Genomic DNA, 26,529 nt, shown 5'->3' with positions numbered 1-26,529 from the left:
CAGCCAAAGTTTTTGTATTAGTTTTAGATAGAATTGGTAAGTATTTAATGTCCCTTTTAGGTTTTGAATGGTTTCTGGAGCCCCACTAAATATATATTCAATTTACTTGCTTTTCTAAGTAAGGGGAACCCAGACATCAATAATTACCAAACATAGGTTTCCCTTTCTACTTAATTTTTTAAACTTTAGGTCTTACCAAAAACCCTTAGATCAACGCCACGCCGAGCCATTCCTGCTGAGTTTGTGACAGTACAGAGGTAGTACCCAGAATCCTGCAAGATAACTTGAGGGATGCGTAGGGATCCATCATTGAGGAACTCTAGCCTGGAAGAATGAGACCCCATTTAATGCCATTTTTCTTTTCAAATAAAAGCAAAAACACATACAGACTAGAATTTAACCATACCTGGACATTTCCACAGAGAGCTGAATGCCATCTTTTCTCCATATTATAGTTGGTTTAGGAAGCCCTTCTGCCCGACAAGGTAAAACCGCACTTTGGTTAACAGGTGTGCTGACCACAGAGGGTCCGGGCATGATTGAAGGTGCAACTATAATACAAGAAGTCATGTCATTACAGGACAGCAGAAAATAATTTGAGTCAGTATTAAGAAATAATTGTTGTTTACTCACTTTGTATCTCTACAATAAATGTCAGTCTGGTCTGCCCAACTATATTGGTGGCTAAGCAGGTGTATTCTCCACTATCTGAGGCCTGAAGGCTGTGAATCTGCATGTATCGGCCTTTGGACAAAACTTGGACTCTCCTGTCCATCTGTAAAAATGTAAATAAACAAAAAAGAACGAAATCAAGTTTCAGTATGTGCATTGTTCATAATATAATATTAATAGACTAAACAATTGTGTAATTTCCCAAATGGTTTATAACAGTATCTGTCCCTTATCCCATTTGATCATTTGGGCATAACATCATCAAAATCAAATATTTATAATATAATAAGAAAAGTTTTGGTTATATTTGGGCTTGAAGAGTTTTGTATAATTTACCAATGTATGTTGGTGGTGGTTCAATGTCAAATGTGGCATTCAATGCTGTTACCTGAAGTTGTGTTTCTCCTTTGTACCATTGAATGGTTGGAGCTGGATCTCCTTCCACTCTGCATTCCAGAACCATCTGTCCTCCAATAGATACAGATACTGAGCGAGGTTCAGCAGATCCAATTACACTGGGAGGAACTGGAAAATACAAAGCACATGTTACATTGGTTCTGCTGTTCATTTTTTGTCTACATACAGTACTAATATTTATCTGCAGATGCATTAATTAGTCAATGTTTTTTTTAATTTTCGCATTGGTGTATATACCACTGTCCTTGCCCATTTGAAAGGCTTTTGCAATCCAAATGAGCTCTCAGTGTTCTCTATGGTTATTTAAGCATTCACATAACCAAATGTCAGTGTTCATTTATGTTTTTCACTATTCTTTTTCTCTTTGTACCTTTCAGCCGCACCCAGGTGGCCCTGGAGTCTCTTCCTGCTGGGCTGCTTGCCAGACAGACGTAGATTCCTGCATCTTCAGCCTGTGACAGCAATGAACACAACAAGAAATCTCAGCAAACAGAATGTAAAACAATAAAATGCTTAGTTAATATAACAAACAAAAAGTAAACCCTAACAAAATACATTTTATTGTATCCCTCATATTATGACTAAAGCCTGATGATTGCTGTAAGTTCTAAGTTCAGATTGGAATTTGTCATCTGTATGGTGAACTGCTCCCAGGTATCGACCCTTAGCCATTAGGCATCTGGGGGAGTTTAAGAACATTTTACCAGGTAATGGCAACAAGGTTGGAAGTTTATAGAAGCAGTAGAAGTCTATAGTAAAGGTACTTAGTCACTTTACCTCATAGTATTTAAATGCTTGTGACTGTCAATTTGCCAAATTGAAAACCCCAGCTTTTCTTCTTCATTTTTTCTACTATTTTTTACTCACGTTGATGCGAGTGAAGCCATTGAAATACTGATAACCATACCTTCATTCTCTCTATCCGGAGGATAGTTCCATTCCTTATCACTATATCCGACCTTGATAAAGGCTGTCCATCCTTCTCCCATGTAATCTGAGGCAGAGGTATACCTGCTGCATTGCACACCAACTCCAGCAACTCATCCACAGCAACTGATATATCAGTGGCAATGGCAGGTCCCTCGATTTGTGGTGGTTCTGGAATATAAAATAAAACCATTATGAAACAAAATAAAATAGAGTGTTTAAACATCAGCAATCTGTGGAAATCGATAAGCATCATGTTATCAAGAAAAATAACAACTATGTTAAAACCAGAAAGGTTTTAAAGGTAAGCTCCAGGAAAAAAAGGCTAAAACTGCTATATGCCTTTATTTTGGTTCATCTTAAGTGCCAACAAAATTGTAATTCACTTAATTAGCTTTGTGTTTGAGACACTTCTTAAGTCAGGTTCTAAACATTTCTGCAGACTGCACTGCAGATAAGAAATGTAGATGGTTCCAGGACCCATCCCAGCCTTTCAAAGGAAAGTGATGGAGCTAGCAATGCACTAATTAGGGCAATAAACTCTTTCTGTAATCATATTCTTCCTTTGTTAGAGGGATTTATATAAATTACATCAAAACCTACGTGGTTTACAGAGGTTCTCCTGCCACTTTCAGTCTGCTAAATGATGGTGCTAAATAAAATCCATAATTGAATATATATACTCTGTTCCTCCACCACCCTTTATAATAATAAGCTGGCAAGGATTTTTTTAGTATAGACTGTCACATATTTACCCCAACACTAGAAGCACCAGGTATTAGTACATCTTGTATAAGTACATCATGTACACATACACACAAGTCATTCTTGGTCCACATACCTAGAACAATCAGGCGGAAGTGTTTGCTAACTCTCCTGGCAGCATTGTGAGCGATGCAGGAGTATAGACCTGAATCTCCAGCATGTACAGAATCCAGGTACAACCGGGTCCCCAAGCCATTGGGGAGAAGGTTACTCTGTAAGTTGAGTGGTTCACCATCTTTCTCCCAAGACAGCGAGGGTAGTGGAGACCCATGAGCTTCACAGGTGAATGTTACAGAGGAGCCCTTGATGGCGGTCACTTCCTCTGTGCTCTCAGAATTTTCCACAGGCAAGGCTGGTAAAGACAGATCATCATAGTTAAATCATACATCCCAAATGAACAGTTCAGAGCAACAAGAGTTCAGTAATGATAGTCATGAAAGAATTAACCTTTAATTCAATCAATTTTCAATTTAACCAAACTGTCTGATATAAATGTTGATTGGAATTCAATGGATTGTACTACCATATACAGAAATCAATGCATAAAGATACTTGATAATGATACTAACCATTCAAAATGCAAACCAGTCATATATTTTCACTCCATCAATCTCTCAGAATATGAGGAACAGCATATATGCACACACTCCAAAGTTTGATCCAACAGGAATGAGTCATGAGTTCTCAAAATCCTATACTTCTATGATCAATGGAAATTTTCCAACCTAACCATTCAAAGTTTTTGATACTGCACTCAAATTTGATAACTTTTAGTAAGTCAAATTCAGAAATGAACTGATTTATAGTTAACTCAATAAAATGAAACCCATATGGCCAGCAAGTTCCAATAGGATGTTTTGCTTAATTTACTTTTTCAGAAACTTCTTTCAGAATTTCTTTACAAAACTTGGACCACAATCACATCTCAAAAGCATTTCACTCACCTTCTGTTTTCTGTGAGGAGGCATGAAGAAGACAAACAAGTAATATATAAGTAGCAACATTTTATAGAACAGAAATGATGTTAGAAAGTTGTGTAGAATGGGTTGAAATAAGACGGTAGAATAGATGGGTACAGGCAGGTAGTTTGTAGTGCAGAGGTGAATGTTAAACCAAGCTGGATACACAAACTAACTAGTTTTAGTGTTTAAACACAAATACTCATTTGACAATGGCGTGATGTCCAGAAAAACTTCTGTTTCTACCAATGATTTTAGCATAATAATGTCATATTGATGTTGTGGCTCTTTCAAGAGCCATTGCTTCAGGAGAAATAACTTTTTCTTTAATGAATATTGGACAAAGGTTTGGGGTTCCACACATTGATTGAAATCTCATCTGCTAGTATGTTTAAATAATCAGTGAACATTATAGTACTATACATACTCTCAACCAGCAAGGTAAAACTTTTCTCTGCACTTCCAGCAGGGCTTGATGCCACACAGGTGTAAATGCCGGCATCTGAGGCTTGTACATGGGATATCCTTTGAAAAAAATATAGTATTATTATTATTATTATTATTACACAGTATTTATATAGCGCCATCATAATAAGCAGCACTGTACAAAGTCCATGGTCATGTCACTAGTAACACCATATAATTCTGCCATAGGATGTGGAGATCATTATTAAACAGTATTTATTGTAAGAAAATTTTTATCAATTTATTGTTTTTCATAACCTTTCTTCAAAAAACTACCACAACAGTGGTACAACAGTTTGAGTTTTCCAAATTCCCTCAACAAAGTAAAGGAGAAAAAATTAAGATGGGACTTTTGCAATGTAACCAGTTTATACAGCTGCACCTTTACCTTTCTCTGGGGGAAGTTTCTTCCCCTTTGAGTGACACATGGCTCCCCACGTATGCGTGGTCCAGGAGTCTGTAAATGTAGTGGTTTGTGATGTTCATAAGGTTCGGGACCACTGCTTTATATAAGAGAAAACAAATCTATTGTTTTCAGATGGTTGATGGGAAAAGAGGATCAGCAGTGCAACATTATGCAGCACTACTATGCAGGAAGCAAAACATATAACGAAAAAAACGTCTGCCACCATTACATTAGGTAAATCCTTTCACATATGAATCTAAAAAATTCAAAGAAATATTATTTTTACAAATCTTATAAAAGTACGCACATTTTGTTATAATAGAAGTCATGGAATTTGGTTATAATGGGAGTCCTTGGATACCTGAATACTCATTAACCCCCCTGGCGGTATTCCCAAGTAAGGCAATGTCAACGTCCTCCAGCGATGCTAGCCAAGCATCTAAGTCTACTTGGCGATGCCCGGCATCTGCCTCCCCTAGCCTTGCATCCCGGCGTGTAAGAGTTGGGGACGTGAGGCTGGGGGATGCAGATGCCGGCCAAGTATGTGACATGTGTGTGGGCGGTGTGCATGTGTCCGTCCGGGGGGTGCGTTACTGGTGAGAAAATTTAAAATTAGAAATATTTTTACATGTCAAATGTACCAATTTGACATGTACAAATACTCAAATAATCATACCGCCTAGGAGGTTAATCAAAAGGAAAGCAGAGGAATTGGGAAGAGTTAGGCCACCTTTTACCACACTACAGTTAGGGTACTACAGTTTTGACATCCCATGCTCCAGAATGTTTCTAAGTTTTTGTCTTTACTAGCTCTTGAAAATCACACTTTCACTTTAATCCTGCTTTTTACATCTACAGTATTTCCTCTTGTAGGAGCTGCTAAAAAATAGAAGGCATACATAAAACAAATACAAAAAACAAAAGGTTGCTAAGTATTGCACCACAATAGAGAAAAAAGGAATACAATAAAATCATAGGATTGGTTCCTTACCGTAGGATTCGCCCTCCGGAGGAGATCCTAAGAAATCGGGATGTGGAAATCTGGCTCCCATCCTTTAGCCATGTCAGCTGCATGGGTAAGGAGCCACTGGCATGGCATTCCAAGGTAACCTGTGAACCAGGGACACTGCTGAGGGTCTCAGAAACATTGGTGCCTGATTCAAACACTGGGGGAGCTGTTGAAAAAAATAAAATTCCAAAACACAAAGGTTTACATAATTTGTTGCCTTGAAACCCATACCCAAAGGTTGAAGTGTGTTACCACCCAATTCTATAAAATTATGTCTTCAAAAAATATTTATTTAAAAAAGAGGTTGCTTGAAAAACTTCCATAATATACAAGACAGATAGATGACTTTAAATATGTCTGAACTTTAAATATAGGTACATAGGTACTAAAACTGGTTGATTGACCAAGTGGCAACTTCTGCTGCAATGTTATGGATACAGCTACCGAACTGAACTTGGTGTAGTGTAATGTATATACTAAACCACCAAGCAGGCTGCACTTCTGATAAGAACTAATATAAAGTATAAGTGGTTATTCTAGGAAACAGGATCACAGGGTGATTCAGGCTCCAGAGAAATACACTCTCCAGAGAAGTAAACTCTTAGATGTTGCTTTTTTTATACTTGGAACAGAACACTACTTTGTGCTTATTCTGTAACATACTTGTATTTAGAAGTGGTGTTCAATTTGTAGTACTCAGTATTCTGAGAATTGTAAAATTATTATTATTGCTCTGTCTTGTAATTGATAGTATTTTTGATATTTTCTGTAACAAAACTTAATTTTTTTTTACATTTCAAGCACTTCCTAATGTGGAGAAAAGGAGTTTTTAGAATGGCAGCCAAGCAAACTCCTCTGGAACAATTCAGGTAAGGGGACCTAGAAGAACTCAGCAAGTAAGTCAAGGAGAACTCTTCAGAGACAGCTCAGGAATACTTAACAACGACAGCCTAGAAGAACTTCAGCCTTGATTTTTTTGCTCAGTACAAGAGGACTGCCTAACCTCTCGTATTTGCCTGTGGAGCCAGCCAGTACCTTTGCCTGCATACAGACCTTATCTTTAGTCATGGCTCAGATTTAGAATTAGCATTATACCAGTATGAAGAACATGTAAGATAAGTATTTTTGCAGTTAGCAATCTTACCCCCAACTTAAGACTAGGAACAGTTTAGAAAAGGGGAGAGGAAAGGCTATAGTTGTTGTTGGACTTTAGTTCCGTTTAAAGTTAATGTATTCCTAAACAAATTGCTAACTATGTGAAAGATAGTAATAAAAGCCAATGTATTGTGACACTTACCAAGGACGTTCAGGACATAGACCTTTGTGTCTTCACCAGCAACATTCCGAGCCACACATGTGTAGCGTCCAGAGTCAGAAGGTTGTACGGACGTGAAATGCACAGTGCTTCCATCTGGTGACAGCCTGACCAGGCAAAACGTGAAAACGTTACACTAAGCACAACACTTGCATACAGAAATGCATACTTATGAACTTGCCTCCACCCAAAATATCTTAGAATCACAGAGAAATATATTTATTATTATGATTGCATTTGCCGTTACAAAATCTTTTTTAAAATCGTAGAACAAACAGTTATCAGTAAAGGGTAAGGGTACCTAAATTAATATTTTCATAATAGGTAAAGACTAGAGGACTAACGCTGAGATATCCATGGTTTTTTGATCTCCACATGGGAATTTTAGGCGTTCTCATGCCTCTGTGTTTTTCATATCCTCCTGTTATATTCTCCATAATATAAGACAAATGAAAAATCCAGGCTAGCCGATGGCGGAGTAACACGCACACAATCTGAGCTCCATCCCGCCTGAGGGGAATCCATCCTGTGTAAGCACTATTGGTGCCTCCAAACTACAGAAAATGGGGCCAAAAATGAAGGGGAGTCAGAAGAGGAAGGCAGCTGGCAGTGCCGGCACTGCGACCGGAGTGGCAGTTTTTTTTCAGCCAAAGTGCGGGCTGCGCGTGACCAGGCCGCAAAGATTGTGCCTGGTGCCTCCAAACTAAAGCAAATGGGGCCAAAAGTGAAGAGAAGTCAGAAGGGGAAGACAGCTGGCAGTGCCAGGACTGCGACCGAACTGGCAGCGGCCTCAAGTTACTGCTACTCCCGTGGCGCCAGATCCAACGCAAGACCCAGCATCCCAGGCCCCATATTCAGAGGGCTCACCCTCCTTCTCTACACAAGATCCACCAGATTGACCCATTAGAAGCAGCATTTTTTTGCTGCTTGATGATACAAAAAACTGTAACCAGTGTAACCATATTTGCATTGGGGGCTTAACAGAATCTGTTCCCAACTCAGAGCAAGCATCTGCAGCATGTTCCTTTTTTTTCGAAAAGTTTCTGAATGTACCCTCTGATGTGGACCTAGAGATTGACCATGTACGCATAACCCTGGGCCCTCGCAATAAGGACACTCAGCGACCAAGAGATGTCATTTGCCGAATTCACTTTTTCCGTACCAAGGAAGATTTTATTAGGAAGCCAGAGAAAGGCGGAATCCATTGAATACGCAGGGGCATGCCTCCAACTTTTACTGGATCTCTTCAAATTCACTCTGGATCTTCGCAGGGCCCTCAAGCCGCTGCTACAGATTCTGAAAGAAAGAAACATCCCCTATAGATGGGGCTACCTCTTCCATCCTATTATTCATAAAGGAGGAAAGAATCATGTTTTCTGCCATCCAGCTGATCTCCCTCAACTTCTTGAGGAACTACATATTCCTCCTATAATGCTGTAAGCCGAGTACCGGGGGCTTTCTAGGATACAGCGAAGTCACAAACAGAGAACACAACACGGACGCCAGCTTATATAAAAAAAAAATACGTACTTTACTGCGTAATATCACAATAAACAAAATTCCAAACAATAACACAAAGAAAATACATTACATACACTCATCCCAGAGGACAGTACAGCGCCCTTTTTCAAAATTGGTTCTTATGACCTGCCACACACATAGACCCTAACTTACTAACTACTGCAGGTCTAATCTCAGTCTCTGGTATTTCAGGCGCCAATCCTATATTGCGGTGCGTGCACGATTTTACTGACCCGGGTCTTGTTCTGGATCCAATGACGTCTTTAAACTCAATAACTGCAACAAGTCTCTTCAACAAACATGAGGTCCTGCAAGACAGACAGCGCTCCGTTCCTCAGCTCCTTTCAGCCTTTCTGGAAAACAATCCTTTTCCTCTGGACAGGATCTGCCTTGGATGGTGGTCAGCCTCACTCAGCCACAGCTCCTGAGACTCTAGGAACACGCTGACCCTTGGATGCAAGCGGATTCTGTTTCACACACAGTCCTTGCAAGATGTCTGCTCTCCTGCTTCCTGCTTCCTCTCCTTTTCAGAACAACCACACCTCCTAACAATATACAAATACTGGCCACTTGTTTAGCTGTGCTCAGAAACAGCGGCATCTTGTGGCTAAAATACAGAACGACAGTAGTCCTATATTTTATTACAAACATTAAACACATGTGCTGTTTTCTCAATCTCACAATGCTACCGGAATGGCCTACCTCATTCAGGGGCCCTCAAGCGACATCGTCTTCTCCGTTGCAGCATCAATCTCTGTCTCCTCCCCCTTTGGTGATAGGTCCCATTGTTCAACTATCTAGCCAAGTTTCTCCGACAGAGGTCCTCCCATCTCGAGAATGCTATGTACTCCCCAAGAATTTGACAACAATTCATATCCCATGACTTTTTTGTTCTGAGTTGGTTTTCTTTATGGTGGCTTTCCTGGTCCTTCCATAGGGTTCTACGCCATTCACAACGCTACCCTTCTACAATTCCTCACCCTTTTCTGCCCATGGGCCATCATCAACCCCTTTTTGAAGTTCAGACAGATTTTTGTGGATAACACTATGCGGCATACCTTATTCTTGCAGGTATTTCCCTTTCTATATTTCCACTCTGATACCTTTGGAAGTATGCATCACAATCACTCACGCCTCACTAGCTGTTTGACCGGATTGAACCTCCTGGTTTTGCTTCATTTACTAAGCATGGACTAGGACTGGTAATATGAGAATGATTCTTGTTTACATTATTCTAAAGTTGGCGCACAAATGTATTGCTATCTGTTTTATTCTATAGTTTTCTTAAAGCCTTTATGATCTGCCCGTGTAGGAGCTGTCTCCGTCTGGGACACACTCTATAAAGCCAGAGTAACATTATCCACATGACCCCCGGCTATTAGGGCTGGGGATGGTGTATTTTTTGGTTAACCTCATAGTGGCAAACATTTAGACAGATAATTGTATACCCGTTAGTTCTAACGCCACAAGAGGGGCGATAGCACTTATCTTGATGTGCCAGCAATAGGTTATAGTCTCATAGTTAGGCACTGATGTGCTAAAGTTTTTTTTTATTTTTTGATATTTTGCTGCGTTATTTGGCAGAGTTTATTATTGTTTATACACCTGTTTTGGATAGGCTGCTATAAGCTGGTCTTGTATTAATCTCTGGACACTTTAAGATATGACACATAAAGTGGTTTTATTTTTGGTATTATTTTTATTATATGCTCCTTATTACACATTCTAGGTTTTTGGGGTTCTTCTAGGGCGGGACTGAACATGGGACAAAAGCTTTCCTTTTTGTTTCCCAAGATAGTTTTCTCACCTCACGTTCCTTAGTCTACCCACCCCTGTTTTTTGTCCCTCTAGTGTCACACACTTCCCTTGTGTACCTACCTTCCCTCTTGCTTCTTTGTACACACTTTCAATCTTGACTAAGCACCCATGTCTCAGCCACAGTCACAGGTACAGCCACTGAAGATTCACACACTCATTGCTAAAGGACTTAATAGTCCTAACAAACTCTCACAAATTTTATATGCCACAAAGCGAGGATACATATCTTGATACTGCAAGAAACTTATTTCCTGACTAATAGGATCCCATCTCTCCAAAACCGCTACCACACCACATGGTATCACAATTCCAACCCGGATACCAAAGCGAGGGGAGTATCTTTTGCATTCCACAAATCATTACCACTACTGGACTGCCTAACAAAGGTATCCATTTGGTATAGGATGTTCACATTGGCCTCACCAAATTACTCACAGAATTATCAACCCACGGTAGCCATGATCAAATATTTGGATGTTTTGCAAGGGTTTGTTAAAGGCACCATCATAGTGGAGGGAGACCTCAACTTTGCCCTTGACCCTCGAATCGACACTTCTTCTGGCCAAATTCATGCCCAATATTCTAAACTGAACTCCTTCCACTCCAAACTAAACAATTGAGATTATTGGATGTCTGGCGCACATTACACCCGACATCCAAGGATTCTACTTTTTATTCTAATCCTCATCATATGTATTCCCGTATTGACTATATTTTGGTTAGTTACTTTACATTAGATTGGCACCCTCTGGCTAACATTGACTCATGCCCATGATCAGACCATGCATCGGTCTTAGTAACTTTCCATGTCCCACAAGTTAATTTTAGAGAGTGGATGTGGAAATGTTACGATTCACTGTTCAAGGACCCGTTATGCGCAAAAGCAGTAGTTGATGCTATTACCAATTTTATTGGGGATTATTCATCAGATACTACTTCCCCACCCGTACAATGGGAGACTATGAAATCAGTTATTTGGGGGTACTAATACAACACGGTGCACAACTTAAGAAAATCAGTTCACAAGACATTACAGCTACCTCTGATAAAATTCGTATTTTGGAGCGACTACATAAACAAAACATGTCCCTGGATACATTTCTAGAGTTGACAGCTGCACAAATCTATCTGTTAGAATTATATGACCACATCAACTTTTTAGAGATCGATTTCACAAATTGATATATCAATACAGCGCCAAATGTGGGAAACTTTTGGCAAGAGGGTTTCATCCTTGTGGACCCCACACATATATCCCCTCTATTCGGACTCCAAATGGAGATCTTACTTCCATCTGCAGTCATTAAGGCCACACCAGCGGGTAAAAGCCCCGGCCCAGATGGGTTCACCCCAAAGTTTACAAGCTACATGCTCTCAATCTTGTTTCCTTTTTGACAAAGGTCTTTACCTCTATATCTGGAAACACACCCTTTTCCATCTCAAAGCCTAGAAGCTCATGTCACCATCATCCCAAAACCAGACAAGGACCACACTGTGTGTTCGAATTAAAGGGCCTATCTCTTTAATTAATGTGGATAGTAAATTATTTTCAAAACTGATAGCCAACAGGCTCTCTCATCACATGCCTTTTTTGATCTACAAAGACCAAGTGGGATAAATTCCAGAAAGCAAGAGACAATACTCTCAAAACTATTATGTTAACTCAGTATACAAAAACTTCAGGGGGTTCCTTTGTGTTTGTTATCTGTTGATGCCGAGAAGGCTTTTGACAGAGTTCGCTGGCCCTTTAGGTATGAAGCATTATGGCAGGTAGGTCTAGGGTCTAGTATGATCTAGAGAATAGATGCTCTGTATTCTTATCCATCAGCTAAGGTGAAGGTTAATGGCTCCTTTTCTGACCCTTAACAGTACCAGACAAGGTTGCCCTTTATCACCATTGTTATATGCCCTGGATATGGAGCATTTGGCTGTGGCACTAAAGAGCAATCCAGATGTTAAGGTATCCAGCTGTGCAACTCTCATCATAAACTATCCTTATATGCAGATGACCTTTATGACTGTTATATATTACATCCCCACTTACCTCTATACATACCTCTATACCCCTTCTATTCTTGAATTTAAAAAGTTTAGCACCTATAGCAATTTTAAATTTAATCTCCCCAAGTCCGAAGTCCTTAATGTCTCCTTAAATGCTGCTCAATCGGCATCTATCAGCACCAATACACCTTTCAGAATAAGCAATGAAGTGATTAAATACCTAGGGTTTTTCATCACTTTGGACCCTTTTAAACTATTTGCATACAGTTATACTTCTTTATGCACCAAATTACATTCCGATTTACAGTAGTACACCTCTTTGCCTCTTTCATGGTTTGCGAGAAATAATTCCTTCAAAATGGATGTCCTACCCCTTTTTATTGTACATGTTTCAGACAGTCCCCTTCTTTTAACTACCTCATGTCTGCATAAATTACATGGGTTCTTTCTGACCTATTTGTGGAAAGCAAAATGTCCTTGCATAGCTTACCGTACTTTAGCCACAACCAAATCTAGGGGTAAGATGGGAGTACCAAATATAACATTGTACTATAAGGCATATGTATTGGTACATATGACTGACTGGTTTCACAATAAAGGGAAGAGTTGGGTCCTCCTTGAAGAATCCCTCTCCCCGGTGGATTAGGTCCCTCCCATGGACAGACCGTTCACTTCTGAACACGACCACCCCAAGTAAGATGGCCTCTTGAGCACAGGCAAATTGTCTCATATGTATCATCAATACCGGATATATCTGTGATACTTAGAGGCCTGACAGATTTCGGGAAATTGTTGAGGTCTCCCGATTGCCCGACTCATGTCATCTCTCTGTTATAAAGTCTTCTTAACCAGGACATGAACCAGTGCTCCAGTGTAAACAAGGTACTGGGAATCTGATCTGGTTGCCCCAATATCAGCGGAAGAAAAGGAGAAATCCCTCACCCCTACACGAAAACTCACTATTACTTCCAGAGCTCAGGGGACTCATTACAAGATCCTGTCCAGATGGTACCTATGCCCTGTTGAGCATCACCGTATCTCCCCGGAGATTTCTGATACTTGCTGTTGGGGTTTTTCTTCAAAGGGGGCAATGATACATCTGTGGTGGGAATGCCCAGCTCTGTGCTGATTCTGGGACACAATCATTGTTTAATGATTGTACAGGTTTCCATATCCCCAACAATCCGAAGGTGTCTCCCCTATCTAGGCAAAGAGGTTCCAGGTTCGATCAATGCTACCAAAAAGAGTGTGCTTTACCACTTCCTTACTGCAGTTAGAGTTCTCATCCCAAAATATTGGAAGCAAACAGTGCTCCCTTCTAATAAGCAATGGCTGACTGAGTTGGAGAAAATCTGACACATGGAACAATTGGTTGGGGGGGATGATGACAGATTAGAACAATTTAAAATTACATGGGATTGGTTTGGGATTGGCAGCATGGGATTGGTTTAAAAATTCCTCACAGTTTCTTAGGTGCCTAAACTAACTGGAATCAGGAATGCCACAGTGTACCACTTCATGCCCCATTTTCCCTCTTCCCCTTCCCCCCTTTCGTATCTGTCTAGGTCTACTGTTTCCCTGGTCATCTGTCCCCTTATATGTTAATCTTGTGTTTAGAAGCCAGTATTTTGGTTATCCCCAAGGGTTTGAGAGAGGAGTTATTATGGAATTTACCTGATTTATCTTAACTACTGGTGACCCTTCCATTGGATCTAGATTTTATTAATACATGGCTGGCAATCTGGTTTTATGATATTGAAGTAGTTCCAGATATTATATTACCTACCCTGAACCCTTGGTCAGTTTGTATGTGTAAAGCTACTTACCTTGTGTTTATATGTAAATTGCATTTTGTGTATATTTGTTTGAAAACTTAATAAAATATATTTGACAAAATCAGTAAAAAAAAAAAATCCAAGTGGGATAAAAGAAACCCCTCATAATGAGCGCAACAAGTGTGCAAATCTGATAACTGCACAGATCTCACCAACAGAGGCATAAGATATGTTTTAATTCACCATCATCAATCGGAGAATAAAATAGTTTGGGTAAAGTGATCCTTTAAGACTTACTGAATGTTTGGAGCTGAAACAAGGTCCAGAGGTCTTCCATCTTTCAGCCACAAAATCTGGGGTGAGGGCGTTCCTTCTGTTTTACATTCTAGTATTACGTCTTGTTTCACCTGGATGTTTTGTTCACTTGGAATTTCTGATCCAATGATTCTTGGAGCCACTGTGTAAAAAAAGAAGCCTTTTCTATCATCACAAAACCAATATTATTAATATGTATTTATACACACTGAATGTTTCCACAGTTTAAATCATTGCACAGGCTAAGATGGTTGCATATATGCTTGACTATTTTGTATTTACCAGGTAATGAGTACTAAGTAGACTCCTTTATAATTGTACTAGATGCATTTTATATTGAAAATCAGTAATTTGGCAGTGATGTGGCCATATTACTTCTTGATCCACCTCATTGTTACTAATGCTTTTACCTTGTATTAGCAGCAGAAAATCCTTGTGAGTCTCAGATAATTGGTTCTGAACTATGCAGCTGTAGTGACCTGAATGTGAGGGCTGTACTCTGCCAATCTGCAGCCGACTACCCCTGATGATCACTCCCCAATCTTCAACATGCTCTGAAAAAATGACAGATTTAGAAAAAAAAATACAACACATGTGTTCATTTACACTTGTTTCCAAATACTAGTGGCTCTGTTCAGTCCCCATATACTAAATGGTTTCTGCCTTCACCATCAAATGTAAGCAGATGCCCAATCAATCTAAAGGTATTAGCTTATAGTCTGGTTTGGATTTAAACTGATAATATCTCACCCACGAGAGGATCAAACTTGATGTGAGGGTGGGGGGGCCTTTCCATACAGATAAGAACTTTCATCCAATATTTAAAAGAATTTGTAGATTTCTGTTGTAAAAATCTCTACAATTATTAAAATGAAAAAAAGGCAAGCCTAATAAATGTCATAAAAAAGTACTTTAAGGTAATTTTTTTAGCCAGGATTTGCACTTCTTCAAACCACTTCAGATCCAACATACTAAACCCCCTTCCTGTTTGATTTCAAATAGTTTGACTAGCTCTATTTGTGCACTGTGCCAAGCATTGTGTGTGGTCCAGAACAAATGCAATCATTAGCCGGAGATGGATTATTTTAGATACAGGTTTCTGTAATTATCATTGATGCAGATCTTGCCATAAAAACCAACCCAGAATTTAGTACTAAATTGGTTAATACCTCACAGAACCTTTTGCCCTTGATTAGCATTGGTTGCATGGTTATTATGGTGCTATTGTAGAAAGTACACAGAAGATAAAACCTTCCAGTAAAGACCTATTTTCATATTAAATCTCCATTTTTTCATTTTACTTACCCAATGGCTCTCCATCCTTCAGCCATGTGATTTTGGGTGGAGGATAGCCTTCAGCTTCACATGATAAAACTATGGAATTCCCAACTGTAAGCTGAATTGTCTCATTTTGTGGGTGAATGATAGAAGCAGGAACTGTGGGAAAAGAAGTTACATAAACAATGTTTTCTTTTTATACTGTATATAATATAGCATATACTATGCTGTGTATACGCATAGAACTAGTACTTGTTATGCACTCACCCTGTATGACCACAGTGTAAGTCAGCTCAGCCTCACCGGCTACATTGCTCATCTTGCAAGTGTAGACACCATTATCTGATTCCTAAAAATGAAGAAGCAGACACAGTACAACATAAGTATGGACTATGCAATACACAACATGCCTTGATTTGCTTTGTGATGTAGTTTGTTGCTGGAGGAGATTTTAAAGTTAGATTATTTCTTACATAAATAAATAAATAAACATACATAGATAAATATATAAATATATATATATATATATATATATATATATATATATATAATTTGAAAAGACTTTTAGGTGCTTACCTGGACATTCTGTATTTCTAGTCTCTGGCCACTGTTTAAAATGGAAACACTGCCGCCATGTGGGAGCAGTTGGCCATTCTTATACCAAGTGACATCTGGTTGGGGAAGTGCCTCGGACTCACACAGTAACGTAAGGGTTCCTCCAACACGGAGAACTGTCTCTTTGATCCCATTTGGTGGTTCCCTGATACTGGGTGCAGCTAAAGAAGAATGCTATGTGTTAGTTTTGACATTTTTTGAAATGGCATAAGTACATTGAGATGGAGAAAGGCAGCCATATTTGGTTTTAAATATTTGGGCTTTACTTCCTGCTTCTTAGTGGTAAAAAATGGATGCATTTTTCAATGCAGGTTTGAGTCGACCAGTTAAAAAAACAATGCATTCCCAATGTGGCTAATATATTTTCATTTATTAGACTATGAATATAGTCATTGTACTGAGCTCCCCATGGTAACTATTTTTAGAGCAGTATGAAATGAGGTCTTATGGTCAAGATTTTATAACTGTGTGTGTACCCAATGGGAAAATGTATTTTTGCATCCTCTCCAGGAATTAAAAAGTAGGATCTAGATGAGGAAAGCAAAAACTGACAGAGCTGTTGCTGCTAGAAGTTTTGGAATTGGACGTCAGACAATAAACCACAATAGGTCTCTTTCTTACCATAAACAGTGAGATGTATTTGCTTCTCATCCTCTCCAGCTGGATTCTGAGCTCTGCACATATATATGCCTTGGTTGGAGAGCTGAACTCGAGCAATCTGCAGCACTTGCCCACCTGAAGAACAAACCATAGGAGCAAGTTACATTTTGTTCATCCCCAGAACAGTTCTCAGTGATGAGTTACATTTAATACAGCTACTTATAAACGCCAAAATTTGTATGCACTTTTAATACATGATTGCTAAGGTGTTAGTTGATGCCAAAATATCCCCAACACTAACATGAGACTATAAAGGTATCTGCAGAGAAAAGACAACTAATTCTCTTTGAGGTTGACAACCCCCAATGTCTATGCAATAGAAGACATAATAGCATAAAATACTGTGAAACTGGGTATTAGCATGAGTAGATAGAGATGATGGCTGTCCATTATCTGGGCTTTTGAGAATCGTGGTATTCCATTTTGTAGCCTATAATTACTACTAACTATGCACTACTATGAAGTATACTCAGGCATACGTTATGGTGGAAATGGGTAAGAGAATGAAAACAAATGAATGATAGCTAGGTTAACCAAGTTTTTATGAATCTTGGGATATCTCTTTAACACTCCTTATTGCCACTATCATTCACCTAATTCTGCTATTTGATTACAGTTGTCCAGTGGTGGCCAGTGTCTTAAGTTCTGCAGAGGCTATCTAGACATTTACAGCAGTATCTAAATTCTGCAGTCACCAAATTAAAGCTGATCAGCCTGCTCCAGGACAAAGCCCAAAGATTTGTGCGAAATTTTGGCTCGGGACAGGGCATGTCAATTATGATAGTTTGCACTGAACATAAAGTACCTGGCATGATAAGATAGCCTCTTCCGGGATGCAGGACTTGTCCATCCTTGTACCAGGTTATCTCAGGGGTGGGGTGAGACTGTACATCACACACGATGGAGATGGAGGTGTGGAGGACAGTACTGACATTCTCGCTCTTTGCCCCAAGTATTCTGGGTGGAACTAAAATTCAAGGTCAAAACAAATAACTATAGAGCGTTTCCAATTAGCTTGTAAAGAAATGTAATATTTGTCATCAAAAAATCAACTGACACCAGATATACAAATTCTCTATTTGAATATGAAATTTTATCAATATGTACAAATACTAAATAGAGTAAATGGAGGGTTTTCTATTTTCAGCAAGGAAATGGGAATCTCATACCAATATACAACATAAGGTGCCTGTATTTGTAAGTTCCTTTGGGAAGGGTCCTTTCCTCCTCTTGTGTCATTGTTTGTATCTGTTCTTTTATTTGCAACCTCTTTTTAGTGTACAGAACTATGTATTATGCTGACTATAACAATACTGTTTAATATAATGATAATATAGGAGGATTTTTCAGCTGTTTCGTATAACTTGCAATTCCCTCCTTCTCTTCCATCGATGTGCACGTTTTCATGTTAGCTTTTGGGGAAGGGTTTGTTGGTTTGTATATATTTATTACTGCCTGTGTCCAATTGTCAGGAGAGGAAATGGTCGGAAATCCCATTATCTGGTGACAACTACACCATCTTTTAAACGGTGGTTACAGGAACAGAGAATGGGGGGAAAACTCTCCAAATAGGCCAGGAGAGAAATTGTGGATGTCCCTACTCAATCCAAGAAAACAAAAATTATTTTCTTGGGGTTGGAATCATTCCAACATCATAAAACTTGTTCCAAAAATTATTAAGAGAGAGTCAGCACCAAACAGTTCTTATTTAGGACCCATTGTAAATGGAACATGTGCATCCTCCTATATTTTAATATTTTCAGGTAGAGTTCGGAAATCAGAACTGACAGTGATAGAGAATGTATGGCTTAGATTATAAAACCCACATTTCTAACATCCATTAGCAAGAACATTTTCTATTATGGTTCATGTGCTCTCTTCCTCCAATATTTCTAGAAAGCTATTGAAAGGATCTGAACAGTCAACGATGAGCTAAAGTAGTATGCTAACTATTATTATGAAGAGGAAAACTAATTTATTGATGTGTACAATTATTCATCATACCATGAACCATTAAAGTAAAGAGTCTTTCCGTAAACCCAGCTGGATTCTCTGCCACGCACACATAGCTGTCTATATCAGAAACCTGCACTGAGTGGATCTGTGAAGATAAAGAATAGTCACATTAGGCCATTAAATCAAAGAACACCTTCAAATGTTTTTACCTATTAAATTGCTAGTCATGTGTTTAAGAGTTTATTCTCATCGGTTCTGGAAGGAAATATGACTTAAGATACTTGATACCCGGACCTGAGGACCTCTGGAGGACAACTAAAAATATGCTCATACAGTTTTCCATGGGCCCATTTAGATCTTGGAGTTATTACACACATTACTGCAATGTGTGTTGACCCATAAGGCCTGATTTATTAAATCTCTCTGGCTGGAGAGGATAGACTTTCATCAGTGAAGCTGGGTGATCTAGAAAACCTCAAAAGGATTTCCTAAAATCATTTGCTATTTGTTAGCAAATGCTTTTAATCCTGATGATTTGATGATTTTTTGGATCACCCCGGTACACTGATAAAATTATATACTCTCCAGTCTTGGACAGCTTTAATAAATCAGGGACATATTGTATGCTTTGCCATGTTGCAGTGCCATCTGAATAACACCACAATGGACTCACGCAATGCACTTGCACTGTAGAGCATTGAAACACGTGACACATTGTAGTGCACAGCAGTGCATTGTGTTAGTATCTTTGTCTTCTGTTAAGGTGTGTTGGCGGTCCATCTTTTTTTAATATTACCACACTGCATAGATTTAAACTGACCCTATGGTTAAGTTAACAATTGCATGGCAGCCTTTACCTGTAGTCGTTTCCCTTCATCTAGGATCTCATACTGGTCACCAGTGGACAGTGTCAGCCCATTCCTCAGCCAGGTGACTGTTGGTGTAGGAGAACCTGTTGCTTCACACAGAAGTTCTGCAGTTTGATTGTATATAACAGACACTTCTTGTATCAATCCATCAATTTCTCCCAGGATGACAGGGGGAGCTGAAATGATTAATATTACATGGTAGAATGGAGTTAGGATATGCAAAGCTGGTCTGTTCTTGGATATTGAGTATGTAAATTACATATATTATCTGAAGCACTGAGATAAACTCAAACACTTAATAATTTTATAGATGAAAAATGTGAAATAATCTTGGCTGGAGCTAGATCTTCATTACTCAGACCTAAATTACTGCAAAACTATGGCTGGATGTGTTCCTAAATGTTCTTATAGTGTCCCACGAGTATTCTGTACATGGTTAGCTTGTTCTCCTCCTGCTTTGGCAAGATTTTTGTAAAGTTCCCTGTTACATGGACAATAATTTAAAATAAGTAGTACTTTCTACTTTATGGGATGAGACAGTAGTAAATAATTTAGTAAATAATCTAAAATCATGTACAAGAGAAATAAAACAGAAAAATATTTTCTGCATTTATTTGTTTAATTTGAAGTACTCCCATAAACAGGCATGGTATACCGGAGGAAGAATTTCCATTTGCTGATGTTTGTCGGGTATGTGAACTTTCAGTTGCTTTTTGGGTAAGAACTGGAAAAGGATGCCACACTGGTGACGTGAAAAGGAAGGGAAAAATGCTAATAAAAGATCTCAAGATGTCACTGGACTCAATGAAAGGGAAAATGAGTATTTTGTATATTATATTTATGTGTTTTCAGTGGTTTAGTTACTCTTTGAGCTGGGTCCACATTTTTGCTTAGGATTAAGGGTTTGGGTGTGCAATGTACCACACTAATATGCATAGTGGAGAAATTCAAAAAAGTTACATGCCCGCCTTTTGGTGTGTTCTATTGCGCTAGGTAGCCCATTCAAATGAATGAGTTGTCTCCATGCAATGCATGCTACTGTGCAACCTATTATATTGTCCAGGTGCAACAGTGTAATCAAAAACTTAGTAAACTAAGGGAACATTTCTTGTTTTGTTTCATATTAGAGGTAGTCCCCAGGTTAAATACATCTGACATAAGGATGACTCCTAGATACGTACAAAGCTTCCTGCTCCCTCATGTGCAGGACGGAGGCTTGGAGGGGGGAAGGGAGTGGTTTGCATGACTTGCAGAAGAAATCTTTTGCTAAACACACCTGAAACTGAGCTTTTTTGTAACATTTTGTAGCTCTTTAAGGAGTGGAGCTGTCTCTTTTTGCATATCAAAGCACAGCTTGCTCCGGGAGTTTAAGAATGTCTAGGCTCTATAAAGTTTTTTTTTTTTTTTGCTTTGTTTGTGATTAACAGTGAGCATTTTATACAGTAACTGACACCATGCTGCCTAATAATATGTTGAGACAAACAACTGTCCTAATTATTAAAATAATGTACCTGTTCCGCATTCAAATTCAACTTAAGAACAAACCTACAGACCCTATGTCATATGTAACCTGGGGACTACCTGTACACACGTGTGTCTGTTCATTATACCCTACTGTAAAGAATTTTTTTATGGAAAAAAGTTTTAAAAATAGGAGAGATTTTATTTGTGGTGAGATCTTTAAAAAGAGCTATGGTAGTGTCCAACTGCTACAATTACTTACTTAAAACAACAAGGTCATAATGCAGTCTGTCCTCTCCTGCTTCATTAGAAGCCTCACAGGTGTATTTCCCAGCATGCTCTACCCGGGACATGGGTATCTGCAAAACACGACCCTCTAAAAAACAAAAAACAGTGGGGTATGATTAGGAAACAAATTGAAAAGGCAAACCAAACAAAAGCATCTCCAAAATGCAGGCCCCAGTAGGAGATTTTCCCAGTTCTGGTGTAAATTTAAAATTTGTATTTCTCCCTCTCTTTCTCTCACTGGTAATGGTCAGCAAGACATACCAGAGTGTAAATTTACCCAATGTTGATAAAACTATAAAAATGTGTCGGTCACTCTCTTACCCAGTAGAACCAAAATTCCATCAGAAGGAGTAATGGGCTTTCCATCCTTGTACCACGTTAGAGTAGGTGGAGGGATTGCATTGGTGTCACAGTATAATGAGATTGGATTTGAGGCAACAACTTCCCTGTGTTCTGTCACTTCTTCGTCCTCATCCTCCCGATACGCCAACTCTAAAGCAGCACTGGGGCTTCCTGTCCTGTGAAATATTGGGGGGACTAAGAGAGAACAAGAACAAGTGAAAACATATTCTGTATTTATATCTTTATTTATACACAACAAATATAATCTACCATTCACTAGGGAACAGTGGAAAATTTTGAGAAGGATGGCTAGTTTAGGTTCTAGAAGCATGTATAGCTAGAATTATGAAAGATTCCATTGCTATGCTTTTCCATAGTATTTTTGCTTTGTCAAATATTGGTTGTGCTTTACTGCATGCTTCTCACAATGCAAATCTCCAGGTCTGATTTAATAATGGTCTCCAAGACTGGAGAGGATACAGTCCAGTGAAACTGGGTGATTCAAAACTTTAGAATGGATCTGGTCCAGAATTGAAAACATTTGCTAACAAATAGCAAAATCCATTCCAGGATTGCTTAATCACCTAATGATAGCAGGGTCTAGCTTTCTCCTCATGTGGAGGATAATCTACTATTCTTTATATTTTTAACAAGGTCAGAAAGTTCACCAAGAAAATGGTGTTATGTGGACACAAATATCATCTATATTTTCTTTGTGATCAGCTAAAAGAATTGCTACTTTTTAGCAGGATCAATGCTGTTTCATCACTGTTCACAATTTCTGTATTGTTCAACATATTTATAAAGTAATGATCAGTCAGATCACCACCTTATTATTTCCAGTTAGCATTCACTACTGGGCAACCACAACTTTATCCTTTGCTGTTAGAAGCTTGATTACCATGGAAAAAATCTGTTTCCACTTTCATACATGCTATTATAAAAATGGCAAATAAGTTTCTAAAGCACATGTAACCTAAAATTTAGGAGGTGGGCAATACAAATCCCCCATAAAGGGGTCAGTGAGCATGCCTTGGATAGGCATTTCTTTCTTCATATGACTCATGGAAGTGTGTCACAGAGCTTGTAGGTAGAGGTGCCTATAGATGTTGTGGCATGTGCCAGTAGATGCAGAAAAGTTATTAAAGTGGCAAGTATGAGTATTTTTTACTTCAATGTATTAAAAAAAATTATGATACAATTACATTGAACAATTAAACATGTTTGTACTGTATTTTAGGTTTACAGACACCTTAAGAACAAGCATTTTTGAAAACAGTAGTGTAAAAGTAAATAGATGACAACCGATATATAGACAACTGATACCAACCTTGTACATTTACAAAGAATTCTCTCTCATCCTCGCCAGCAACATTAGTGGCCACGCAAGTGTAGCGTCCTGAGTCACTCACTTTGATTGGTTGGATCTGTAGTACGTGCCCATCTCCAACGATCTGCACAGAGCCAGAACTTTCCAGGAGCTGCAAAAAAAAAGGAAAAGGTACACATGACGCAACGAAAAAAAAAAAAAACAAAAGAGAAAAACAACAGAATATTAAAAAAATCTGCTGTTCTAATCTAAAAAAACACATAAAGATGACTTAATGTGAAGTTTTAGTAAAGGGTCCAAGCAATAAATTCTGCATCACATACATTGTAGACAGATTGAAGTGTTAGGACCAGGCACTATGATAAAAGTGATGTAATAGTACAAGAACAACAGGCTTTTTTTTTACCAAATCCAATTTAATTTTTTTGTAACCTAAACAGTCAATCAACAAAAATTTGATATTCAAGTAGTAAAGAAGTATGCTCCATTTGGCAAGACATTGATTTCTTATACCTTCAAGAGACCTCAGTAATGCAATAGATCCTGGTCTAATTCTTTCCACTTTTTTGTGTTTGATTAAATTGTGGACATTTTGTTTTTATTGCTGTCTGGGTTCTCACTAAAATATTATCTTATTTTTCTTTATTGTGTAATTTTCTAACCAGCTATCTCACTGGAAACAATGGCATAATCATGTGACCTATAACCTGTAAAGAGAAAACACTGGAAAGCAAAAGAGTGGCACTTAATTAGTATTTGACTTAATATTGGTGTTGCGAATCGATCTGTCTCTGACCTGTCCATCCTTATACCAATGGAGACTTGGCTTTGGCACCGCCCAGGATTCACATTGAAGGGTTAAGCTGCTGTTTACTCTGGTCTTCACTTCTGTTACACCAATATTTCCAGAATCCTCCTTCGTAATCTGAGGGGGAACTAAGGAAAAAAATCAAGATTACAATCAAAGTTTGCATTGTATTTTATTTCCTAAAAAGGAGCAAGTGGCTTATAAGTCATAGTGTACTGTTCTGATCCTTTGTAATTCCACAAGTTTTAAAGAATAAAAAAAAAAGATTGTCAGAAACAAAAAAGATTTACTGGGTGGAAAGAAATATATTACACCTATGTACTTACCAAACACTTTGACTTCATAATTCCTGATGGCTTCGCCTATCTCATTGGTCACTATACAGGTGTATTGTCCAGCATCTTCTTGCCTGGCATTGAGGATTTGTAACCCATGGCCTTCTAGAATGCAATAACATTCAAACCATACAATTTAATTATTAGATCACTGACAGAAAACCTGCTACACTAGAGGTGGGGGCAATGATTTCAACTATGGACAGCAAGTTTCATTCTTCTATGGGTTCCTGGTTACATTACAAATATTTACAATTAAAGGGTTATCTATTCAGAGACTTTGGATGGATTCAGGGAAGGGGAATATGAGAAGTTCCACTGTCACCTTTGTACCACTAATATGCCAGATGGTTTACCTCCAAGTGTTCACCACTACTGAAGCAATTGTACAGGAGAATGGTGGATAAGGCTTATAGTTAATATATACAAGTACACAGATAAAAGTAAATCTTGTATTGTCCATGTGTTTTGGTTCTACAGTCACCTTTATAAATAAAGCCTATAAAATATTAATGATCTTACGAACAGCCTATGTGCTGAAGAAGAGCATATTTGCTGTTTTGGTTACTGCCTTACTTGACATTGATAAAATTCCTAGTGTGCAACACACAATTAGGATTTTCCTAGAATGGGTAAATATAGCTTATATTACCAACACTTGCAATGAATGTTACAGATGAGAAATTTCCAGTCCTCTCCAAAAATGGGTTATGTATCTATTGTCATCTCCAAAAATAGGTTGTGTATTTATCTGCTTCATATGTGTCCTCCTGTACATCCAAAATATATGTAGATCTGTAGATATTTTGGAGTGAGGATATAAAGTTTTTTTATTGCTGCCTGTCTCCCCAATAGAGAGAATTTCTCACTTTTTGTTCTGGTCAGAGCCCACTGAACCAGGAGATATTTTTATGGAAATTTTGAAAGGACAAACAACTGTTGTTAAAAAGCGGGAGACTAAATCTAACCATCTTCCACTCTACCCAAAATCAAATAAAAAGGATTTAATGAAGTTCCATTTAAAACTGCTTACCTGGAATGGTCCTCACATTGGGAGACTCTGTAAGGGGCTCCCCATTTTTTAACCAGCTAACAGTCGGAATGGGAAATCCAAGGGCCTCACAGATAAGCGATAAAGGGTTATTAACAATGACTATAACGTCTTCACTGCTGTCATCGTCAAGAGTGCCCGAAATGGTGGGACTCACTGCAGACACAGAAGATAACTGTCAACTCAAAATGGACAAACAGTAGCACAAAATAAAGTACGAGTCACCAGAAAGTTCTCTAGATGGTCAACTGCCTTACCTAGCACTGTCAACACAAAGTATTTGCTCCTCTCTGCAACAGAGTTGGTGGCCAGGCAGGTATAATGTCCAGCGGAGAAGACACTGGCAGCTTGAATGTGTAGCTCTGTGCCATCATTAGATATCTGAATGCCATCTCCACTTTGTACTGGGTTGGAATCCCGCAGCCAAGTGATATGGGGAGCTGGGCGACCTAAAAGAGCATTATATATGATTAAAAGAACAACTTATGATGTCTTGGACATGGCGCAGCCTTCTTTTTCCAGCTCCCCATTAAAAATCCCTTTACAAGTCAACGATGCAGTAAAAAAAAGGAGGGACACAAACTAAATATAACAAAATTGAAGCAAAAGGCAATATGGATGATTTTATTCTAAAGAATTACAGTAAAATATTATTTCAAATGTTTTACAATTGGGTTTTTTCAAAGAAAACCAATGCAAAGTCGGCCAGCAATGACATTGCTTTTATAGCCACTTTTTGTTTATTCCAAGCAAGAAAAAAATACAGCTTTTGTGGCATAAAATAATTTATTTGTGTCAACAAATTATAGTATTCTAGGCTATACAGAGCTCAACTGAGCTATAATTTAGACTACATAGGTGGAGTGATAATATCCATCACACCACCTATATATTCTGAATTTTAGCTCAGTTGAAATATTTAGTAAATAATTTTATTGTTGCCACAAAAAAGTAAGGTTCCCTTTGGGTTCTGACCCACCATTTTTCCTCTCTTTTTATTTAGTTTGAACAGTAGGGAAAAAAAAACAAAATTCTTCTTCTTTTTGTTTGAGACTGTGACCTTTATGAAATGTACCAATCATTTCCTACCCTGAAGAAAAAATAAGTTAATATATCAGTACAGTAACATTTTGTTTTTCTTAGTTTTTCTATCCAAAGGTTTTTCATATAT

At 38.4% G+C, this 26,529-nt stretch overlaps 1 protein-coding gene across 1 annotated transcript in view; it reads right to left on the bottom strand.

The window, feature by feature from the left end:
* HMCN2 (hemicentin 2) overlaps positions 1-26,529 on the bottom strand; it is a 145,404-nt gene that overhangs the window by 17,014 nt on the left and 101,861 nt on the right. The window contains exons 49-74 of the mRNA XM_072429590.1: positions 25,616-25,807; positions 25,341-25,514; positions 24,299-24,412; positions 23,961-24,100; positions 23,165-23,315; positions 21,814-22,029; positions 21,467-21,580; positions 19,732-19,919; positions 18,923-19,019; positions 17,724-17,885; positions 16,880-16,993; positions 16,220-16,419; positions 15,911-15,992; positions 15,671-15,802; positions 14,776-14,919; positions 14,348-14,507; positions 6,918-7,042; positions 5,603-5,786; positions 4,168-4,265; positions 2,858-3,133; positions 1,997-2,187; positions 1,460-1,541; positions 1,061-1,197; positions 634-775; positions 407-551; positions 197-324 (exon numbers count right to left, since the gene is read on the bottom strand). Of these exons, the coding sequence (XP_072285691.1) occupies positions 197-324; positions 407-551; positions 634-775; positions 1,061-1,197; positions 1,460-1,541; positions 1,997-2,187; positions 2,858-3,133; positions 4,168-4,265; positions 5,603-5,786; positions 6,918-7,042; positions 14,348-14,507; positions 14,776-14,919; positions 15,671-15,802; positions 15,911-15,992; positions 16,220-16,419; positions 16,880-16,993; positions 17,724-17,885; positions 18,923-19,019; positions 19,732-19,919; positions 21,467-21,580; positions 21,814-22,029; positions 23,165-23,315; positions 23,961-24,100; positions 24,299-24,412; positions 25,341-25,514; positions 25,616-25,807 (3,888 nt within the window). The remainder of the gene's footprint in view (positions 1-196; positions 325-406; positions 552-633; positions 776-1,060; positions 1,198-1,459; positions 1,542-1,996; positions 2,188-2,857; positions 3,134-4,167; positions 4,266-5,602; positions 5,787-6,917; positions 7,043-14,347; positions 14,508-14,775; positions 14,920-15,670; positions 15,803-15,910; positions 15,993-16,219; positions 16,420-16,879; positions 16,994-17,723; positions 17,886-18,922; positions 19,020-19,731; positions 19,920-21,466; positions 21,581-21,813; positions 22,030-23,164; positions 23,316-23,960; positions 24,101-24,298; positions 24,413-25,340; positions 25,515-25,615; positions 25,808-26,529) is intronic.

The sequence above is a fragment of the Pyxicephalus adspersus genome, chromosome Z, assembly GCF_032062135.1.
Source record: "Pyxicephalus adspersus chromosome Z, UCB_Pads_2.0, whole genome shotgun sequence".
NCBI classification, from domain to species: Eukaryota; Metazoa; Chordata; class Amphibia; order Anura; family Pyxicephalidae; genus Pyxicephalus; species Pyxicephalus adspersus.
The sequence above is the reverse complement of the archived record's forward strand: the minus strand, read 5'-3'. Positions and strand labels throughout refer to the sequence as shown.